General features: G+C 49.6%; 1 protein-coding gene across 3 annotated transcripts in view; it reads right to left on the bottom strand.

Annotated features, from left to right (window-relative positions):
- Positions 1–18,958: 18,958 nt before the first annotated feature.
- HTR3A (5-hydroxytryptamine receptor 3A) overlaps positions 18,959–20,128 on the bottom strand; it is a 13,753-nt gene continuing 12,583 nt past the window's right edge. For all 3 annotated transcript variants that reach the window (XM_012808150.2, XM_012808152.2, XM_012808151.1), the window contains one exon: positions 18,959–19,522. In XM_012808150.2, the coding sequence (XP_012663604.1) occupies positions 19,224–19,522 (299 nt within the window). In that variant the 3' untranslated portion in view covers positions 18,959–19,223. The remainder of the gene's footprint in view (positions 19,523–20,128) is intronic.

Genomic DNA, 20,128 nt, shown 5'->3' with positions numbered 1-20,128 from the left:
AAAAAAAAAAAAAAAAGCTATTTTGAGTTTCCCTTCAGAGCAATTTCCAGGGAAGTTTCTTTGGTTTTGTTTTCTGAGAAATAAGAAACCCTAGAACCTGTTTCTGAGAACGAGCCAGTAGACATGGTTGCTTGATGACGGTGAAGAGAGGAGAAATAACGCCAGGACAAAGTCCTGGAGAAGGCGGTCAGGGTGGGACTCGGAGCCTGAGAGACTGGGTGCCTTGAAAGGGCCCTGCCTCCATTTGAACCTGTGTAGATCTGGGCACAGGTGCGGGTCCATCTGTGCACTTGGTGGCAGGAAGATGAAGGGGTTCTTTCCCGGTGAAGTTAAGGACGAGGTCATCAACCAAAACACCAGGGTGGGACGGGTGCGGAAGGTTTGCAAAAAGAGGGCAAATAATGAAATAATTATTTGGAGAGTAAGATAAAGAACTTGAAAGAGAAATGTAGGTTTGCTGGAGCTTGATGAATGTTCACTGCCATGCGAGGGTATGAATTAGAGTAAATCCAGTCACCTCGGTTTGATTTTTCTCCAAGAACATTTACCTACTCACATGCAGGAGCAGAGAACGTGGATAATTGAACTCTGCCAGGATCGTGGCTTCACCAGGTGAGTAGAGAGGGACCCTGCTGGGCAGGGACTTGAGAGTGTGGGTAAAGCAGTAGCTGTGACACTGTGACAAGGACCAGGGCAGTAGTTTTCAGGGTGATTCCCAGACCACCAGCAGCGGCAGTAGCACCCAGCCACATGTCAGATATGTAATTTGGGGGCCACCCCAGAATGACATGAGAGGACTTCAGGGGAGACTGTGCCCTCAGGGGACAGACGTAAGGATATCGCAGAGTTGGCTTGCTATAGACTGGAAGCTTCAGAGGAGAGAGGAAATCAAATCTCTATGTATGTTCAGCATTTATTTCTGGATTTTCTGTTTTGTTCCATTGATATATTTATCTCTGCTTGTTTGTGATTATATAATAACTCTTGATAGCAGTGATATAACTCTTCCAGTTTTTGCTAGTCCTACTAGATCGTCTTGGATTTGAGCATTTTTATATGAATCCATTAAAATATAATAGTATAATAAGAGCTGGGCACAGTGGTTGTGCTTGAAATCTCAGCTGCTTGGGATTCTGAGGTGGGAGAATCACTTGAGACTAAGAACTTGAGACCAGCCTGGACAACGTAGTGAGAGCCTGTTTCCAAAAAAAGTGAAAATAAGGTGATGCCTGTGGCTCAAAGGAGTAGGGTGCTGGCCCCATATGCAGGAGGTCATGGGTTCAAACCCAGCCCCGGCCAAAAACTGCAAAAAAAAAAAAGGAAAATAAAATAATGAGCCAGGTATAGTGGTGTATACCTGTAGTCCCAGCCACTTGTAAGGCTGAGGTAGGAGGATCATTTGAGCCCAGTAGGTCATGCCCAGCCTGGGTGATAGAGTAAGACACTATGGCAGAAACCCAAAACACACACATATACACTCTTTCACATACACGCACAGAGGATGCCAAAAAAGTATACCCATTTTAAGAAAAGAAAAACCTGCATTACAATTGTAATACTCAACATATAACAATAACAAAAGATAAACATATGATACGAGTCACATTGAGCACTATTTATATTTACAGAAGTCCAAGGTGACTTGAGTATTCCAAATTGACTAAAGTTTTTGCGTTTCTTAAAGTGTGCATACTTTTTTTTTTTTTTGAGACAGAATCTCACTGTCTCCCGTGGTAGAGTGCCGTAGTGTCATAGCTCACAGTAACTTCAAACTCCTGGGCTCAAGCCATCTGCTTGCCTTAGCCTCCCGAGTAGCTGGGACTATAGGCACCACCTCAACACCCAGCTAGTTTTACTATTTTTGGTAGAAACGGGATCTCAGTCTCCCTCAGGCTGGTCTCCAACTCCTGAGTTCAAGCAATCCACCCACCTCAGCCTCCCAGAGTGCTAGAATTACAGGCGTGAGACATCGCACCCGGCTAAAATGCGTATATGGTTTTCGGCACCCTCTGCGTGTGTATGTATATGTATGTGTGTATAAAATTAGATTTTTATGGCTTGAATTGTGTCCTCTAGAAAAGATGTTAGAATCCTAAACCCCAGGACCTCAGAATGTGACCTTATTTGGAAACAGATTCTTGGCAGACGGCATCAAGTTAAAATAAGGTCATGTTGGAGTAAGATCGCCCCCAATGCAATATGACTCATGTCTTAAGAAGAAGAGGTGACAGAGACGCAGAAAACGCCATGTGACAAAAGACACAGAGACTGGAGCAATGAAGCTGCCACCAAAGTGGCCAACGCCTGCCCAGCACCGAGGAAGCCAGGAAGAGGCGAGGAAGGTTCTCCCTCTGGGTATCGGAGGTTGTACCACCCTGCTAGACTTCCAGGCTCCAGAACCGTGAGACTATAAATTTCCATTGTGTTAAGCCAGTCCATTTGTGAGATTTTGTTACAGTAGCCTTAGGAAACAAGTACAAAGATGCTATAGCCAACCATTGAATTCCAATCAATGTAAATGAGAATGTAAATGAAATGGGCACGTGCCCAGCTCGATGCAACTTACAAAATTCCTACAAAAAGAAATTGAAAATTTGAGACAAACTGCATCTATTAAATAAATCGATTTGTCATTTAAGAAGGCATCTTCTGGCTCGGCGCCTGTGGCTCAAGCGGCTAAGGCGCCAGCCACATACACCTAAGGTGGCAGGTTCGAATCCCCAGCCCGGGCCCGCCAAACAACAATGACGGCTGCAACCAAAAAATGGCCAGGCGTTGTGGTGGGCGCCTGTAGTCCTAGCTACTTGGGAGGTGGAGGCAGGAGACTCGCTTGAGCCCAGGAGTTGGAGGTTGCTGTGAGCGTGATGCCATGGCACTCTACCCAGGGGGATAGCTTGAGGCTCCGTCTCAAAAAAAAAGAAAAAAAAAAAAGAAGGCATCTTCACAAAGAAAACTAGATACCCAGATGACTTCACCACCGAATTTTACCGCACCATAAGAGATGCGATTGACATCAACAGTCATAGGAAGAATTGTTCAAGGCTAGAGTCAGGCTTCATAGTATCCTAGGCAAAAATGGTGGGTTGACCGACATTCCTTCAAGTAAAATGTGGATGGGAAAGGACAGATAGAACAGAGAACAGACTGTTCTGGACTGTGTGTGTTCCAGACATGGGAGGGAGAACACGGACTGGCTCCCGGTGTCTTGCCTGAACTCCTGAGTCATACTTGTGATGCTCAGAGAAGCCAGAAATGGAAAGGGCGGCTTGAAGGAGAACTTGATCGTGAACTTCAGGTGGACACATGGAGTGTGGGGAGCTGCTCCTAGCGCAGACGTTAGATGGATACTGGGTGTGTGACACCGGAGTGCAGTCCGGGTTGCGGATGCAGATTTAAGACTCAGGCGCCCACTCGGTGGCATTTGAAGCTGTGAGAGGGAATGAGATCTCCCAGCAGAGGGGAGCCCAAGGACAGATGCTGAGGAACCTGAAGACCTCAGGGGTATCAGTCAGGAAACTACAGCAAGCAAGTCATTAAAAAACAAAAACCAAGACAAAACCCTGACCAACTAGCTTAAATGATAAGGAAAGCTATCATGGCTCACACCTGTAATCCCAGCACCCTGGGAGGCTGAGGCGGGTGGATTGCCTGAGCTCGTGGTTCGAGACCAGCCTGAGCCAGATGAGACCTTGTCTCTAAAAATAGCTGGGTATTGTGGTGGGCGCCTGTAGTCCCAGCTACGTGGGAGGCTGAGGCAAGAGAATCAATCGCTTGAGCCCAAGAGTTTGAGGTTGCTGTGAGCTGTGACGCCGCAGCCCTCTACCAAGGGTAACAAAGTGAGACTCTGTCTCAAGGGAAAAATCAAGAAAGGGAAAGTTATCATTTCACGTAACACGTGGTTTCAAGACAGACAGGGCGGCTGTAGGTTTGGTTTACAGACCTCAAGGACCCGATATCAGTTTCCTAGAGCTGCCAGGGCGTCCCACAGACTGGGTGGCTTGAAACAGCAGAGATCTGTTTATTCACACAGTTCTGGAGGCTGAAGTTGGAACGAAGGTGTGTCAAGGCCGTGCTCCCTTTGAAACTCACAGGGGAGAATTCTTCCAGATTTTACTATGCTTTAGTATTTTCTGTGGCTTCTCGATGCGTCGCTCCGATCTCTGCCTCTATCAGATGGCTGTCCTCTTCCTGTGTATCTCTCTTTACTTCTTTTTGCTGTTGCTGCTGTCATTGTTGTCTGAGCTGGCCCAGGCTGGGTTTGAACCTGCCAGCTTCGGTGTATGTGGCCCCCGCTCTACCCACTGAGCTACAGGCGCCTCCAGCTCTTCCCTTCTAAAGGACACCAGTCATATCAGATTGAGGGCCCACCTTGCTCCAGTGTGACCACAATGCAACTAATTCCTGTATTTTGGGGTGTATAATGTGCTTCTGGGTATAATGTGCACCCACATTTGGGGCCCAAACTTTCAAAAAAACACATCTTGAGAAAGTGGCTGGCTCTTGGCCAGGAGAGACACATTTGGAAAGGACTAACACTCCCTGGTAAATGCGCAGCTCCCCACCCGGGAAGGCTGCCTCTTCCCTCTCTCCCCGGAACCCTTTCCTCCTGACCACATTAGGAGCCGCATACATGGCCGTCAGGGTAGGAGCTTCTGAGGCCACTTAGCCTGCAGTTCACCAAGTGGGCCCAGGGGGCCTGTGTGAGGCTCCGTTCCCCTCCATGCGGCTGGGCCTTGGCCCCTGGCCCTCACCCCACAAGGCTGTGGCCCGCCTCACCCCCTCCACCCCTGCCACAGCCCCTCCCCGGCTGGTGGTACCTGGAGGAGGCTGCTCTGGCCTGCCCCCAGCCCGCAGGCCCAGGTGGGAGGGCGTGGCAGCTCCTTATTTTTCCCTTAAAAGTTTAGGCAAAAATGTACACATTACACACAGCAAGATGGTACATGTGCAATGATCTTATTTCCAAATAAAGTCACATTCTGGGGTTAGGAGGTGAAGACCTCAACATTTCCTTTGGGGAGACTCAGTTTAACTCATGAGAGAGGCTTCCCACCTTTCCTCTCTGCCCCGTTCAACATCCTGGCTTGCCCCAGGCTGTTCTCCTGATGGTCAAATCTGGCTACCGCGGTCCCAGGCGTCGCAGTCAGCACGAAAGCATCCCTCAGATGAAAGGGGACCATCTCTCTTCCTGTGTCTCTGCCAGAAGCAGTTAAATCTTTCCAAGACTTTCTCCTCCAGCAATTCCTCCTCATTCCTCATTAACAAACATTTTATCTCATGTCTGGGTCTAATCCGATCACTGGAAAGGGGAAGAAGACAGCTCATCATGATGGACCTAGACCAGCGGTTCTTAAATTTCAACACATGCCAGGATCACCTGGAGGGCTGGTTAGAACACATCGCTTGGCTCCACCCGCCTCCAGCTTTACATTCCGTAGTTCCGGAGTGAGACCTGAGAGTTAGAATTTTTAGCCAGTTCCCAGGTGAGGATGATGCCTCCAGTGCTGAACCACACTTGGAGAACCAGTGGTTTGGAATAATTGGGATGAATCTCTGAGGACTTGAGCAACTCCTGGGAAATGCATTGCCATGCAGAGGAAGGAGGAGGCCTGGCCAACATCGGGATTCCATCAGAGAGGAGTGAATGGAGAAAACCAGTAATGTCCAGTAGCAAGTGGACCAAGATCAGCCAAGAGGAGGCTGAGAAGGAGGCGTCTGGACAGGCAGGAAGAAAGTCAGAATGAAGTGATGGCAAAGGAGCCATGGAGAAGAGATTTGGGAGAGTGCGGCCATCCCTGGTGACATCCCAGACAGGGCTGAGAAGGCGGGCCCTGGGCAACACCCCTCGGACTGGACAACTAGGAACTCTTTATTGATCTCAGCAAGAGCAGTTTTAGTTTAAAAACAATCTGTGGAAACAGTTATAGCAAAATACGAAGTTATTAATGCATCATTATCTGCTACCGATGCCAAAGGGTAGAGCTAATTCCAATGGCCAGGGCTGGTTCTTCTGGTATCCAGGTGACAAGAGAATTAAGAGGAAGCACTGGGGTTTTTCACTGCTGAGCAGTAAACTGAGTTTGCTGAGACACAACTCAGTATCCAAACACAGCCATGCCCTGAGTCCCACGTTACAGGCAAAATCGTGGGGAATGCTGGCATAGCCTCATCTACTCACTGGTCACACATCATCACCACCTGTGTTCAGATACCTCTACTCACCCACCTACCGCACTTACTCCTCTGTTACCTACCTTTATTACCTGGCTCATATATGCAGTTACCCAGACAAATCCAGGTTCTCTCACTTGCTACTGGAATATTCTTCTCTCTCTCTCTCTTTTTGAGACAGTCTCATTCTGTCGCCCAGGCTAGAGTGCAGTGGCTTCATCCCCTCACTGCAACCTCAGAGTTCTGGGCTTGAGCGATTCTCCTGCCTCACCTTCCCAAGTAGCTGGGCCTATAGGCACACGCCACCACACCTGGCTAATTTTTCTATTTTTAGTTGAGACAGGGTATCGCTTTTGCACAACCTGGTCTCAAACCCCTGAGCTCAAGCAATCCTCCTGACTCGGCCTCCCCAAATGCTGGGATTACAGGTGTGAGCCTCTGTACCTGGGTGGAATACTTCTCTCGACCTCTGCTTTGCAACTGTAAAATAGAGATCATAATTGCACATCTCACAGAGTTGGCCTGAGGATTAAATGAAATCATGTGTGTAAATAAAGGTGTGCGTGTGAAATAATTGTTATTTTGTCTACACATCCGTTGCTCTTTCCACAGGTAACATTGCCAGTTAATTAGCAATTGATTCCCAAGTGTGGGACGACAAGTGTAAGACTATTATAGCTATTAACTTATACACATCTACATGTGTCTATACCTAAGGATACAGACGCCTTTGCTTTCACTTACACACCTCTTCTCCCTGCCTGGGTCTTTCTAACAAACATCTACACAAACGATATGTAGACACGGAATGTCTGATAGCAACACAACATCCTCTTCTATCCCAGGTCCTCCGAGGACCAAATGCCAACATGGGATTGGCCGTGCAAAGGTTTTATTAGGGGAAAAGCCCATTGGGAGGAGCCAAGGACGGCTGGGCGAGCTGTTGACTATCACGCAGGCTGACGTGAGTGAGGGAGGGCGGGACAGAGGTTGGGTGGAATCTCCCTGGACTATCATGCTGCAGGAGGAAGGCTCAGCAAGGCGGTCAGGGAGTCCTCCAGCCAGTCAGCCGTTGGAGGAGTCCCCTCTCCGCCAGGATTGGGCCTCTTTTCCTATGCCTGCTGCACTCAGTCACAGGCTAAGAGCAGCCCCTGGAAGCCACCGTGGGCTGCCACGGGTTTCAGAGTAGTGGCTGGAGTCATTGATGAATTACACTTACTGCAGCTGGTGACACAGGGCAGGTGCATTCTCAGGACCGCCATATGAGATACCAGCCTTTTTTGTATTTGACCCAAATCATGCAGATATAAGAAAAGAAAATCAGGTCAATCCTGGGGCCTGTGTGGTCTTCCCTGCCACCGTGGCTGTTCTAGATGGTACCTCTGCTCACGTTGTCCCTTAGAAGGGTGCCTCAGGGAGGCCAGAGCGGTGGCTGCCCGTGAGCTTGGTTTGTGCTCTCCCCAGGCACCCCAGGTGGCTGCTCCCTGCTACTTTCAGGGAAGATTGTCCTGACCAGGGAGAAAAGGAGCCAGGACACTCTTGGCCAGTGTCTATTTGATCCTCAAATCAGGCACAGGGTGAGTGGGGGGCACCACGTCCAGGATTGCCCACTGTGTCTCCCTCTCCTGGAGTCCATGGCCTCCTGCACAGCAGGGCGCTGGCCAAGCCCCGATCACAGAACAAGAGATCAAGGGGCTCTGTGTGAATCAACTTGTGCTCCAAGGCCAAGTCCAGCTGATGAAATTGCAGAAAGCCCAGTGGGGCAAGCCCGGTACTGTACAGATGAAAGTCTTATTTATGTGAAAGATATATCTGCAGAGGGAGCGATAAACTGCCAAGTATGAAGGTTGCCGCAAACGCTGTAAAGTTTTATATTCCTGAAAACTGGGGATAAAAGATATAACCATTTAAAGCAAAGTGGATAAAAGGGGCTTCCACACGATTGTAAAACAGCCTTATAATAGTTAATTGCTAGTTTCTTATTACAACACAGAGAGTCAAAATAGCCTTTAAAATACCCAGCATCGGAAAGTAAAAGGAGAGAGAGGAGGACAGGAGGGGATGACCTACAGGAAAGAAGGTTTGGGCCCACGTTTCAGGTGTTCCCAGAGTGGGGACCACGGGCACGTACAAGCCTGCCCTGTCTCTGTCCCTGGCACTGTCCCCTCCCACATCTGCTCTGCACCTTCCCGTTCACCATCTGCCACAAGTGCAAAAACAAGGCACTTCCCCTGCCCGGGCCACAGTGCCCTCCTCTGTATAAGAAGAGAGTGAAGATCGTCTCTAGGCCCCCAGCTCCAGTCCTCAGTCAGCAGAGTTCCCGGGGCCTCCCTGCTCAGGCACTGTGCTGGGAAGGTGGCACAAGGGGGGGTTTAAGATTCTGAGACTCTCAGGGAAGACAGTTAACAGATCACCGTGTTGCCACGTAGTAAGTCACGGGACAGCAGGAAAAGTGTGATGGATACGCAGAGGAGACACCAAGACTTCACAGCAGAGGTGACATCTGAGTTGGAGCTATAGGTGGAATAGGGATTTCCCAATGACACTTTAGGTAGACAGACTGGCAGGTACAAAGACACATGGTGAGAGCTTCCTAAGTGGCACAGCTCCAGGGTCCCCGCTCACATCAAAGTCCAGGGAAGTGGTGCCCTCAGGGTTGGGCAGTGCACAACCTGTGCAACCTGCCACGGCAGCGCTCTAAAGTTGGATGTCCAGATGCTCACAGGAGATGGAGGCTGATCCAACAACATCCCACAGGCACCAACCACAGCAGACCTTCAGGGGAGGACTTCTAACCCCTTCCCTATTTCCCACCGTCTCTCTGACATCAGGCTACTTAACAGGGCTGCCACTTAGATCTGGCCTGGCCCCAGGGGGGTTTCTGTTCACTCTCAAACTCCGGGGAACCCCCAGGGAGCTCAGGAGCCCCCAGGGAGTCAGAATGCTCTGGAGAGACCCAAATCTATTTCCCCCTTTAGCAACAACGATTGTATTTAATTCTTTCTCTTTACTCTTCAGGGGAACCTGTGGATTTCTCCTGTACAGATGGGATTATTATGGAAAAGTAGACTTTTAAGGCAATGTTTCATCTGGAGACTCCTTGTCAATCCAGCCCTGCCTAGCCACCTTTCAGCCTCCTGGAGCGTGTCCCTGCTGCCAGTGGCACCCCCTCTACACTGCTCCCCAGCCCTTCCACATCCCCCACACGAAGACATCTCTGGTTTCAGGGGAGGGAGTTGCCAGAACCACGTCCTGCTGATGGTGGGGGTAGGAAGCCCTCAGAGCTCCTGGCCTGCGGGTGAGGGCTCCTGACCCTCTGGGTGACTGTTTCCTGCTCCAGAATCAGCCCAGCCTTCTTCCTGGGGGAGGGGAGGGCAGAGGCCAGGCTAAGTCTCCTAGTTCTGCTGAGGACATGCGGTATCTGACCTGTGACCCCACAGGAAATCCTTCTGACCTCAGAGGTGACCTCAGGAGGAAAGCCGTGACCCCACAGTGGACAAAAGGCCGTGCCCAGGCCTCTCCCCACCTCCCCTAGCCAGAGATCTCTGGGCTATAGGGGGCAGGCCCAGGAATCTGCAGGGATGGGAAACTCATAGCACAGCTGGCTGGGGCTTCGGGCTGCTCGGAGGACGCAGGCCAGGGAGAAGCTAAAGAGGTAGGGTGACCCGATGCCGTCTGTGCAGAATTATCATTAACACCTCCCTTTTCAAGACAGAAATGCCTGCTTTGGATGACAGACTCTGTGCTCATTCTACATCATACAAATGGCTTCAGTAGGATCCGTGCTGCCACGCCCCTTTGTTTATTCTACACGATGTCCAGCACAGTGTCCAGCCCTGGAGATGGCGCTGGGTAACACCCACTGAAGGTCGTGCTGCAGGAGCTCAGATTTTGGCAAACACAGCCCCAAACCAGCTGTAGCATGATATGGATGCTCCAGGGGGAGACGATTTGTTTTCTTACAGGGTCTCTGAGAATGTTCACTGAGGAAATAACTTTAGAGCCTTGTAGTGGCCACTCTGTCCCCTCAAGGCCATGTCCCAGCCTCCCACCCCCCGGTACCATCTCAGCTGCCTCTGCTTCCTGCCAAACCGGCAGTGACGGTGATAGCAGAGGAGTGATCTTCCCTCTGCACGTCCCTTGTCCTGTCCCCCACCGGCTCCTTCAAGGATTTGGCTCATTAAATGCCAGGCATGGACTCTGCGTCCGACTCGCTGTGATTGGTGGGGCCTGTGAAATACCTGCCCCCCAGGACTTACACGCTGGGGACCATGCTGAACAAGCCACCCGACAATGAACACGGGAGTCACAATTATTGTGGGAGTAAAGGAGCTGGGAGGGCACATGCTGGGTGAGGAGAAAGCAGGAGACCCACCCCACCCTTTTTTTTTGAGACAGCATCTCACTCTGTCGCCTGGAAGAGAGTGTGATGGCATCAGCCTAGCTCACAGCAACCTCAAACTCCTGGGCTAAGCAATCGTGCTATCTCAACCTCCCAAGTAGTTGGGACTACAGGCACCCACCACAATGTCCTGCTAATTCTTCTATTTGTAGGAGGGACGAGGTCTTGCTTTGCTCTGGCTGGACGTCCAGGAGACTTTGGGCGTGAACTAACTGCTAGTGGGACTTTGAAGTTCAATAACAAACCCATATGCATTTGAGTTTCATTAGTGAGAACCAGAAGAGTGAGCACAGTGGGTATCGGATGTGTCAGCCCAAGCTGGAGCCTGATCCTATCATTAAGTGCCACCCAGATTGAACGGCAGGATTTCCTGGACCTGAAGCTGGCAAGGTTTCTAGAGTTACCCCATTCATCTCCTGCCTCTCCATCCTGTCTTGGACAAGGAAGATGGATCCAGAAAAGGGGTCTCTTTTAAAGGCATCTGAGGGAATGATTCTACACCCCGTTCTGTGTTTACTACCACTTGTTCCAAGAAGCCCTTACTACCTTCTAAGCTCCTCTCCCCCAGGAAGTGAGCAGGCCCTGAGTGTCAGGGATGGGCGTGGGCTTAAGGAAAGGACAGCTCCATCCCTGGCCTGACCCTCTCTCTCCTGCCTGGAATCCTTGCCTCCATGATTCTGCATTTCGGTTCCCTTTTCCTGAGCTTATAAAGTGGCTCAATATTCATTACCATAAAGCATTTGCACAAATGAATGTTGCCTAATAGAAGTATTAGTTCTTTTATAGTTTTAATTAAATGAGTATTTGATGGACCATACCTCAACTTTGCTGTGCAGGAGGCTTCCAGATTTATTATAAGAGCAATAATAAAAGCCTGGCTAAAACGTGTCAACCATTTTTACCTTGTACTAGACCATCTACTTATATTTGGCACTTTTAATCCTCACAACAATCCATAAGGAAGCTGCTGTTATGATGTCCATTTAGCAGATGAGGAAACAGAGGAACAGAGAAGTCAGGCAGATCTCACAGAGTAATGGGCAGAGTGACAGCACCCTGAAGAATGCCCAATTCCTGGCTCCGTGCCTGTAGCTCAGTGGCTAGCCACATACACCAGAGCTGGTGGGTTTGAATCCGGCCTGGGCCAGCTGAACAATGACAACTGCAACAACAACAACAACAAAAATAGCCAGGCGTTGTGGTGGGTGCCTGTAGTCCCAGCTACTTGGGAGGCTGAGACATGAGAATTGTTTGAGCCCGAGAGTTTGAGGTTGCTGTGAGCTGTAATGCCAAAACACTCTACCGAGGGTGACATAGTGAGACTCTGTCTCAAAAATAAAAAAGATAAAGAATGCCCAATTCCTGACCTCTGGAACCTGTGAGCGTGTTATATGACAACAGTGGTTCTCAACCTTCCTAATGCTGCAACCCTTTAATACAGTTCCTGTGGGTTGCGACCCACAGGTTGAGAACTGCTGTATTACAAGAAGAAAGGACTTCACAGATGTGATTAATTTAAGGATCTTGAGATGAGGAGATTATTTTAGATTAAGCAGGTGGGCGCCCATTATAATTGCAAAGGTTTTTATAAAGGACAAAAGGAGTTGGCGAATCAGAGAAAAATAAGTGTAAAGAAAAGCGTAACTAAGGAAGGAAGGAAGGAAGAAAGGAAGGAAGGCAGGCAGGCAGGCAGGCAGGCAGGCAGGCATAACAGAGAGAGGGAGAGTGGGAGCGTGAGTTGAAGGTGTTTTGCTCTTGGCTTTGAAGATGCAGAAAGGGGCTCTGAGTCAGGGTCGCAGGCAGCCTCCAGAATCCAGAAAAGGCAAGAAAACACATTCTGTCCTGGAAACACGTTCTCCTCTTCCAGAAGAAACACAGCCCTGTCAACCCATTTTGGACTTTGGATGTAAGATAATAAATCTCTGTTTTAAGTAAGTGATTTGTTACAGCAGCAGCAGGAGACTAATGCACACAGCTAGCAGGTGGCAGCCACAGAGTTACAGGTGTTGCCTCGGGATGGGTGAAAAAACCAGGTCACTGAAACCCTACTGAGGACCAGCTTCCTCCCTCCAGGCCTTGCCCCAGAGCTCCTGGAGCAGTGAGCATCTCCCCATGTCCTGGCCCCAGGGAACCCCTTCCCCAGCTCTGCTCTGGGCAGCACCTCACCCTCACCCTTCTCTCCTGGGGTCTTTGAGGAACATCTCAAAGCCATCGTGGGGTGGGCTTAGAGACATGGGCAGAGAGTCCTCCTTGGGCTTTGTGTATGAGTTTGGGGTAGAAACAGCTCTCAACATCTCAAAGCCATCATTCAGGCCTTAGAGACTTGGGCAGAGAGTCCTCCTTGGGCTTTGTGTATGAGTTTGGGGTAAAAACAGCTCTCTTTGCCATCAATCATCAATATCTTCATCACCTGAGCAGAAAGGGGAACAGCTGGAGCAACCCGCTAAGTGTGAGGTCCAGGGCGAGCACACATGCGGGAGACTTGGTTCCTCAGAGACTAGCAGGGAAAGGTAAGTGTTGGGGCGGGGGTGGGAGGCTGAGGGGGGGTAGTGGTCGGTTTCAGCCAGAGCGTCAGAACAGGGGACAATGCCCTCTGGAACATGGGCTTTAGGATTGGCCCAAAGGCTTGGCACTGAAGGACATGGGGCTTCAAAGGCCCCTGGAGAGGGATGGGTGTCTTTATTGGGGGTGGGGGCAGGGAAGGGGGTAGTAAAATGTTTCCTAAAGGCCCCTCCATAGAACTTCTAGACTTTGCTGCCACCTGGTGGACAGCATCTAGAAGGCAGGGTTGTGGCCGCCTTTGGTCAAAGATGGACATGTCATGGTGGTCCTGAGGATTGATAGTTCTGTTTGAGTCTTGAGGGGGTTCTCTGAGGCAAGTGGAAGTGAATTCTCAGGCTCCCATAGTCTCAGCTGTCATACTCATGATGCGACTCTCTGCCAAGAATTGGGTTCTCTTTGCAAAGGCCCAAGGGCACAGGAGGTGACATTGCTTGGGAGAGACACAGCCAGGATCAGGATGGGCCAGTGGGGCCAGTACCCTAGACACATTCCCAGAGTAGGAACCCGAAGCTGTGACGTTAGGGAAGACTCTGCGCAAAGAAGCTCTGTATGTGCAGGGGTGAAGGAGAGGGGTAGAGATGAGAGCACCGGAAGTCAGAAGGTACAGAACTCAGAGGTCTGCATTCAGCCCAGAAGGGGCAGGAACTTCAGCCCCCTCTGGCCTCATGGTAGATGACCAGTTCATTTCACCCTGCCAGCTCTGAATGGGGACAGGCAGGATAAAGTCCCCTCCTCTTCTGTCCCCTAGGAGTGGTTCTCGCCCACTCAGAATGGGATGGGAACCGTTTAGGAAGGGCAGCTGAGCTGCTCCATGTCTCTATAACTCAGCCTCATCATTTCCTGGGCTTTAGCCCCATTTGGGGAGTGTGATCCCCACAGCCCTTGTCAGCCAGGTGCTGATGTGATAAACCCTATTTTACAGGGGAGAAAATCAAACCACAGGGGAGTTAGGTACTTGTCTGAGACCACAGCTTAACCTGTGTTGGGATCCCCCACTCCACATAGTACTCTTATATTGCCCTCAAAAAATATGTTGCAAGGGCTCAGCGCCTGTAGTACAGTGGTTACGGCGCCAGCCACATACACCAAGAGTGGCAGGTTCAAACCCGTCCCAGGCCGGCTAAACAATTACAACAAAAAAAATAGCTGAGCATTGTGGTGGGTGCCTGTAGTCCCAGCTACTTGGGAGGCTGTGGCAAGAGAGGTTGCTGTGAGCTGTGATGTCACAACACTCTACTGAGGGCTACATAGTGAGACTCTGTCTCAAAAAAAAGTAAAAAAATATGTTGAATATGTTGCAGGAAAGGAAGGAGAGTGGCCGGGCTTCAGGTGTTCCAGCTCCGGGCTCCCTCCCGGCTAAAGCTTTTTTTTTTTTTTTTTTTTTTTTTTGCAGTTTTTGGCTGGGGCTGGGTTTGAAACCACCCCTTCCGGCATATGGGGCTGGCGCCCTACCCTTTTGAGCCACAGGCACCACCCTCAGCTAAAGCTTTGATGGGAAATTGAGGCAGATGTCTTCTCCCTGGTCTGCTCCTTCCCAACCTAGACAGATGAAGTTTTCTTTTTAAAGCCTTCTGGAAAACGAGATTCCCTTCCTTCCCCCTCAGACTCCCAGTCTCCTATTAGGAATAGGAAAGTTCATCATTGGAAAGTTCTTCCTTCAGTCTAACCTCCAGACGGAAGACAGAGAGTGGGTGTGGAGTAGGCTTCTGTTTCAGAGAGGGGTAGTCTTGGTCCCTAAAACTGGGGTTTAATTCTCTAACCATGACAGTCAGGGCTGGCCAATCACCAGCCTCAATGGGATAGCTTAAATTATAGAGGACCAAGTTAGAAAAAAAGAAAAAAAAATCACCCAACTCCCAGCACTGGTACTGCAGCTGATAATTAATTATCTGCTGTTTGTGTGTGTTGGTAGGGGCTCCCCCAGTTTCACACTGGTCAGCGTGTGCAGGGTGACCAAGGGGGTGGCAAACGAATTGGTATCAGGTGAAGACATTTTGTGGGAACCGTCCAGACCTTTCTCGACTTCATCTCCCCCTTTCCACACCGCCACTCCCCTCCACTTGAAGGAGTTGCCCTCTCTTGCCCACCACCCCTCCCCACACCCTCTGGGAGGGAGGAGAGAGGGAATGATTAGCACAGGGCATTGTCCCCGGATAATGGGCCCCAGCTGCTGCATGAAAGAAGCGACAAAGGCCTGGCGGCTCCACTCGCATTATCCCCTCGTTAAATCTCTGTTATTAGATTAGATGCAAAATGTATTGATTCGGAGGCTGGGGGAGGGGGAGAATCTGGCTGGTGAATGCTGAGCCACACCTCTCTGAGCTCTTCCCCCTCCTCTACCCTACCAGGCAACTGTTCCTCCTCTGTTTCCTCTTAAGGGTATCTACCCTAAGCGCATATCCTGGCCTCTGAGCTCAGCCACTCTGCCTGGACCATGAGTATCCACTACTGAGAGGCGTCCCTGAGAGCTTTGAACTTGGGTTTCCTTAGGAGGAATGACAGCTCCCTCCTGGGCAGCAGCTGACTCCATGGCTTTGAAGCAGGGCTGGTCATAGGCTCACAGAGGGCTGCAGGCCTTACACTGGGCACTTTCAATGCCGTCGATAGAATCTTTTTAGTAGAAACGACAGCTTTGGAAAGCAGGGTCGATGGGAAAAGGAGATGAGAACTGGGAGTATTTGTAAGGGAATAGAGAAGGCTACAGGAGAGGAGAGGCGGGAGGAATAGAATCGGCAGGTTTCTCAGAAACACTTAGGAAGACATGAGTGTTTCTGATCTTCTTTCTCTGCTCAGCAAAGCATGAGAGGCAAAGAGCTGAAGTGGGGAGAGGAGGGGAGGAAGCAGGTTCTGGAAGGTATAACAGGTGGAAGGGATGTTCTCATACCCCTGAAAGAGCCAAGGCCAAGACTGGTACAGATGGGCAGGAGTTAGTGTACAGGGCATTCTCTGGCCCTGAGCCTCAGTTTCCCATCTCTGGGCAGCACAACCCAGATGCTAGATCAACGAACTGATTGGCTGTAGCTACTGTAGCAGAAATGTTACATGTAGCGGCTCTTTCTCAAGGTGGTTAATTGGCTGCCCTGATGCTGGGCTCTGTCCCCCATTGATTGTGGGTGAAGGGTGGAGTGGGGAAGATGGAGAATCAATGGCGTGATTAGTGTCTTACTAGCTCTTTGGTTGGACACTTCGCCAATAGCCACCCACTTACTGACCAGTGGTGCATTCAGTGCCAGACTGGCCACGTTTTTATCACTCTGTCCTGAGACATGAGAATCACCTAACAGCGTGGCTTAAGCAAATCCTAGTGGAATGGGGCTTTGGTTCTAAGATAAAGCTCCAGGGTGGCACCTGTGGCTCAAAGGAGTAGGGCACCAGCTCCATATGCTGGAGGTAGCAGGTTCAAACCCAGCCCCCACCAGAAACTACAAAAAAAAAAAAATAATAATAATAAATAAGGCAAGGCTCGGTATGAGGGCTGTGGGGTCCATCCTGAGAGAGGAGTGGTAAGTGGTCCCCACTGTTAGCTCAGGAGGCAACAATTATAAGTGGGAACCAACCCTCAACCCCCAAATATCTTGCTTTTTGCTGAGAAATCCTGATCCCTACCCATCAATACACCAAAAAATAATATTAAATTCATAACTAATCTCTGATAACTAGTATCAAAAATAGCTAGTGGGAAACCTCATTCCCCATTCACCTTAGGAAAAATGGGCCAGCTGGACAGGGGGTTCTTTCTGCATGTTGGGGCATTAGGGGGAGCAAAATCTGTAAGAAGCTAAACCAGATAAGCACCCTGCCTTAGCCTCTAGGTTCTTTCAGACGTGAATCTCCAAGGTCCCATGGTTCTGCCCTGTATCAAGCCTACTGGATGGTTTATGAACTATTATAGAATTGCAGCATTTGGGGCCAAGGAAATGTGTAGAATGTAGTATGTCGTTACATACTATATGCAAGGCTGTCCAACCTGTGGCCCACGGGCCACATGCAGATTATTAAGGACAAGTTTGTTTAATTGTGGTGTCAGATATTGTGAAAAGTATATAGCCCCTTCCTTTTGCTCATCAACTTTCATTAGTGTTTGTGTATTTTCTTTCTTTTTTTTGCTTTTAGAATTTATTTGTTCTTTTTTTCCCAAATTAATATGAGGGTACGATTTTTAGGTTACATTGTTCTCACTTCCAGGGTGAAGTTCCATTTGTAGAAGAGCCCCTCACCCAGGGGGCGTGTTATCCACCCTCACAATGTGCACATTAGGTGAGGTCCCACCTCCTGCCCTCCCTCCTTCTGCCAAACATCCTCCCCTCCCCCTTCCCTCTACCCCCAAACTGGACTTCATTAGTGTTTTATTATTCTTATGAGCATGTAATTATTTATATATTGATTTCATGTTAGTATAGAGTACATTGGATATTTATTTTTCCATTCTTTTGATACTTTACTAAGAAAGATGTATTTCAGCTCCATCCAGGTAAAGGTAAAAGATATAGTCTCCATCTTTTTGTGTATTTTCTGTGTCTACCGAGACAACTTTTATTCTTTGAACGTGTGGCAGCAAAGAAAACAGGTTGGACACCCCTGCTAGAGTCTTGTAATTGACTAGCCTGGAGCAACTGCGGAGATGGTGAACATGTTAGAACCCCTCCCAGATACCCCCTTTTTGGGTCCATTCCCTTTAGCCTGGCAGGACTTAATCCCTCTCTACCATGCCTTCCTCAGAGTGACGGGCAGCCCCAGAACAGGGGAAGGATAAGGTCTTTGGTCTGGAGACCAATGAGACTGAAAAAACCAGAGAAAGCCTCATTTGTAGAGTGTAGATGCTCAGCCAAGTCGCCCTTGGTGGGATCCAAATGCTTGTTAGGAGGATGGTGCAATGGAGTTGGGGTGTTCCTCGGCTTGCCCTGATGTTAGGGAGAGGGAGCCAGGATATGAGACATAAGACCAAAGACCATTCCCCTGGCTGACTCCCTCATGATCCTGCTTTCTGGTGGATTCACCAGGGGCTGACTGCTGAAATCTTCCAAAGGAGATAGTAAATCCAAGCCTTGGCTTTCTTGGTATTTTCCAAACACCAAACCTGCTGGTGCTGACCATGGTGCTGAAGTTCTTGTCCCGCATTGCAAGATACTCCAGCAGACAGGATTTGCTCCCAGCTGCCCTGAGAGATCGTCAGCCTGGAGTGGTAGCAGGACTGTGGGCCCTTCCAGCATCTTTCCAGGGGGTTGCAGAACGGAGCCTTCTCTGCCCTTCTCTCTTTGCTGAGTGTTGAAGACCAGGACATACCTAAATCCTACCTCCTATTGTATCTTCTGCGTAACAGCTACCATCTGGTCACCTCCCAGATCCCTGGGCCAGAAAATACCAAACAACTGAATCTACAGATAATTCCTAAATCTCATTTCTACCAGTAACTTCAAACCCCTTTGTCTGTCCATCTGATCTTTCTCCAAAGCTGCTGACAAATGGTCCAGAAGAGCGTTTAGGGCTTAATTGCCTTTTCTTTTTTCTTTTTCTTTTTCTTGAGACAGCGTCCTATATGTCACCCTTGGTAGAGTGCCGTGGCATTAACTGCATTTTCTTGCCCCCACCATCTGATGGAGAATGAGAGCTCAGAGAGGTGGTCACAAATGAGGCCCAGAAGGAGGCCTTAGGGATTGAATAAACCTGGTGCAGAGTTATCAGGCCCGACTGTGGTAAAGAGTTGATTTTAATTTCAACCTAAACACAAAGTGGGGGCAGATGAGCAGAATTCCAAAGTGCCTCATTCAGGAATGGGGAAATCAGGCTTCATCCATAGATAAGTAAAGTCCAGGAGAGCTTGGGTTTCCCCTGATCTGAGATCGCATGTTTTAAAGCCACAATGAGCAGTTGGAGGCTGGAAAAGGATGGAAGGGCCTTGAGCATAAAGTTTTTGGGAGGAGTAGGGTTCAGCATTGCTGAGATGACTTGACATTGGAAACAGGGGATGGGACTCTATCTGTGTTTTGAAGATGTCCTTGGCATCTCTGGAGCCCTGAAGGACCTAAGTGGAACTCACCCATCCCTGTCCTAACCAGCCCCATGCTTTCGTCCCTGGCTGGGCTGTATCCTCTTAAGAATACTGCCAAATGGACCAGAGCATGACCAGGGTGACACTGTAGGCCAGCACCACCAGCAGGTAGATTCGGAAGAGCAGCTTGTCCAGCACGGAGCCCACCTGCAGCCAGTCCCGGGCCACCTCTCGGATCTCATCCCGCTTCTCCAAGAAGCGCCGGATGGAGGACAATTCCTGCAGCAGCCCTGTCACGGCCAGTGAGGCCTCCTGTGGGGGTGGGGCGGGGCTGCATTTGCCCCTAGGGTTCTTCTCCAAGTCCAGAGATCCACCCAAATGGCCACAGTGGTTTTCCGTGGCTGAAAGAGGGGCAGAGCATTGGTGAGGGACAGGGGCAGCAGGTGACCTGAACACCATCCTTTTTGTTTCTGTGGCCTGCAGAATTTTTTTTTTAATCTCACTTTGTCACCTTCCATAGAGTGCTGTGATGTCACAACTCACAGCAACCTCAAATTCTTGGGCTTAAGCGATTCTCTTGCCTCAGCCTCCCGAGTAGCTGGGACTATAGGTGCCCACCATAATGCCTGGCTATTTTTTGGTTGCAGTTGTCATCGCTGTTTAGCAGGCCCTGGCTGGGCTCAAACCCGCCAGCTGCGGTATATGTGGCTGGCACCCTACTCACTGAACTATGGGTGCCAAGCCAGAAATTTTTGTTAGGAACAACTTCAGACATAAAACATAGAGAGAATCACTTACATATTTGCAAACCTACCATGCAACTTAAACTAATTTTAAAAGGCAATATGGGCTTGGCGCCTGTGGCTCAAACGCCTAAGGCGCCAGCCACATACACCTAAGGTGGCGGGTTTGAATCCAAACCAGGCCCGCCAAACAACAATGATGGCTGCAACTAAAAAATAGCCAGGCATTGTGGCGGGCGCCTGTGGTCCCAGCTACTTGGGAGG

Source organism: Otolemur garnettii, unplaced genomic scaffold (assembly GCF_000181295.1).
Source record: "Otolemur garnettii isolate 467f Iridium unplaced genomic scaffold, OtoGar3 scaffold00086, whole genome shotgun sequence".
Lineage (NCBI taxonomy): Eukaryota > Metazoa > Chordata > Mammalia > Primates > Galagidae > Otolemur > Otolemur garnettii.
Note: the sequence above shows the minus strand (reverse complement) of the source record. Positions and strands in the feature narration are given on the sequence as shown.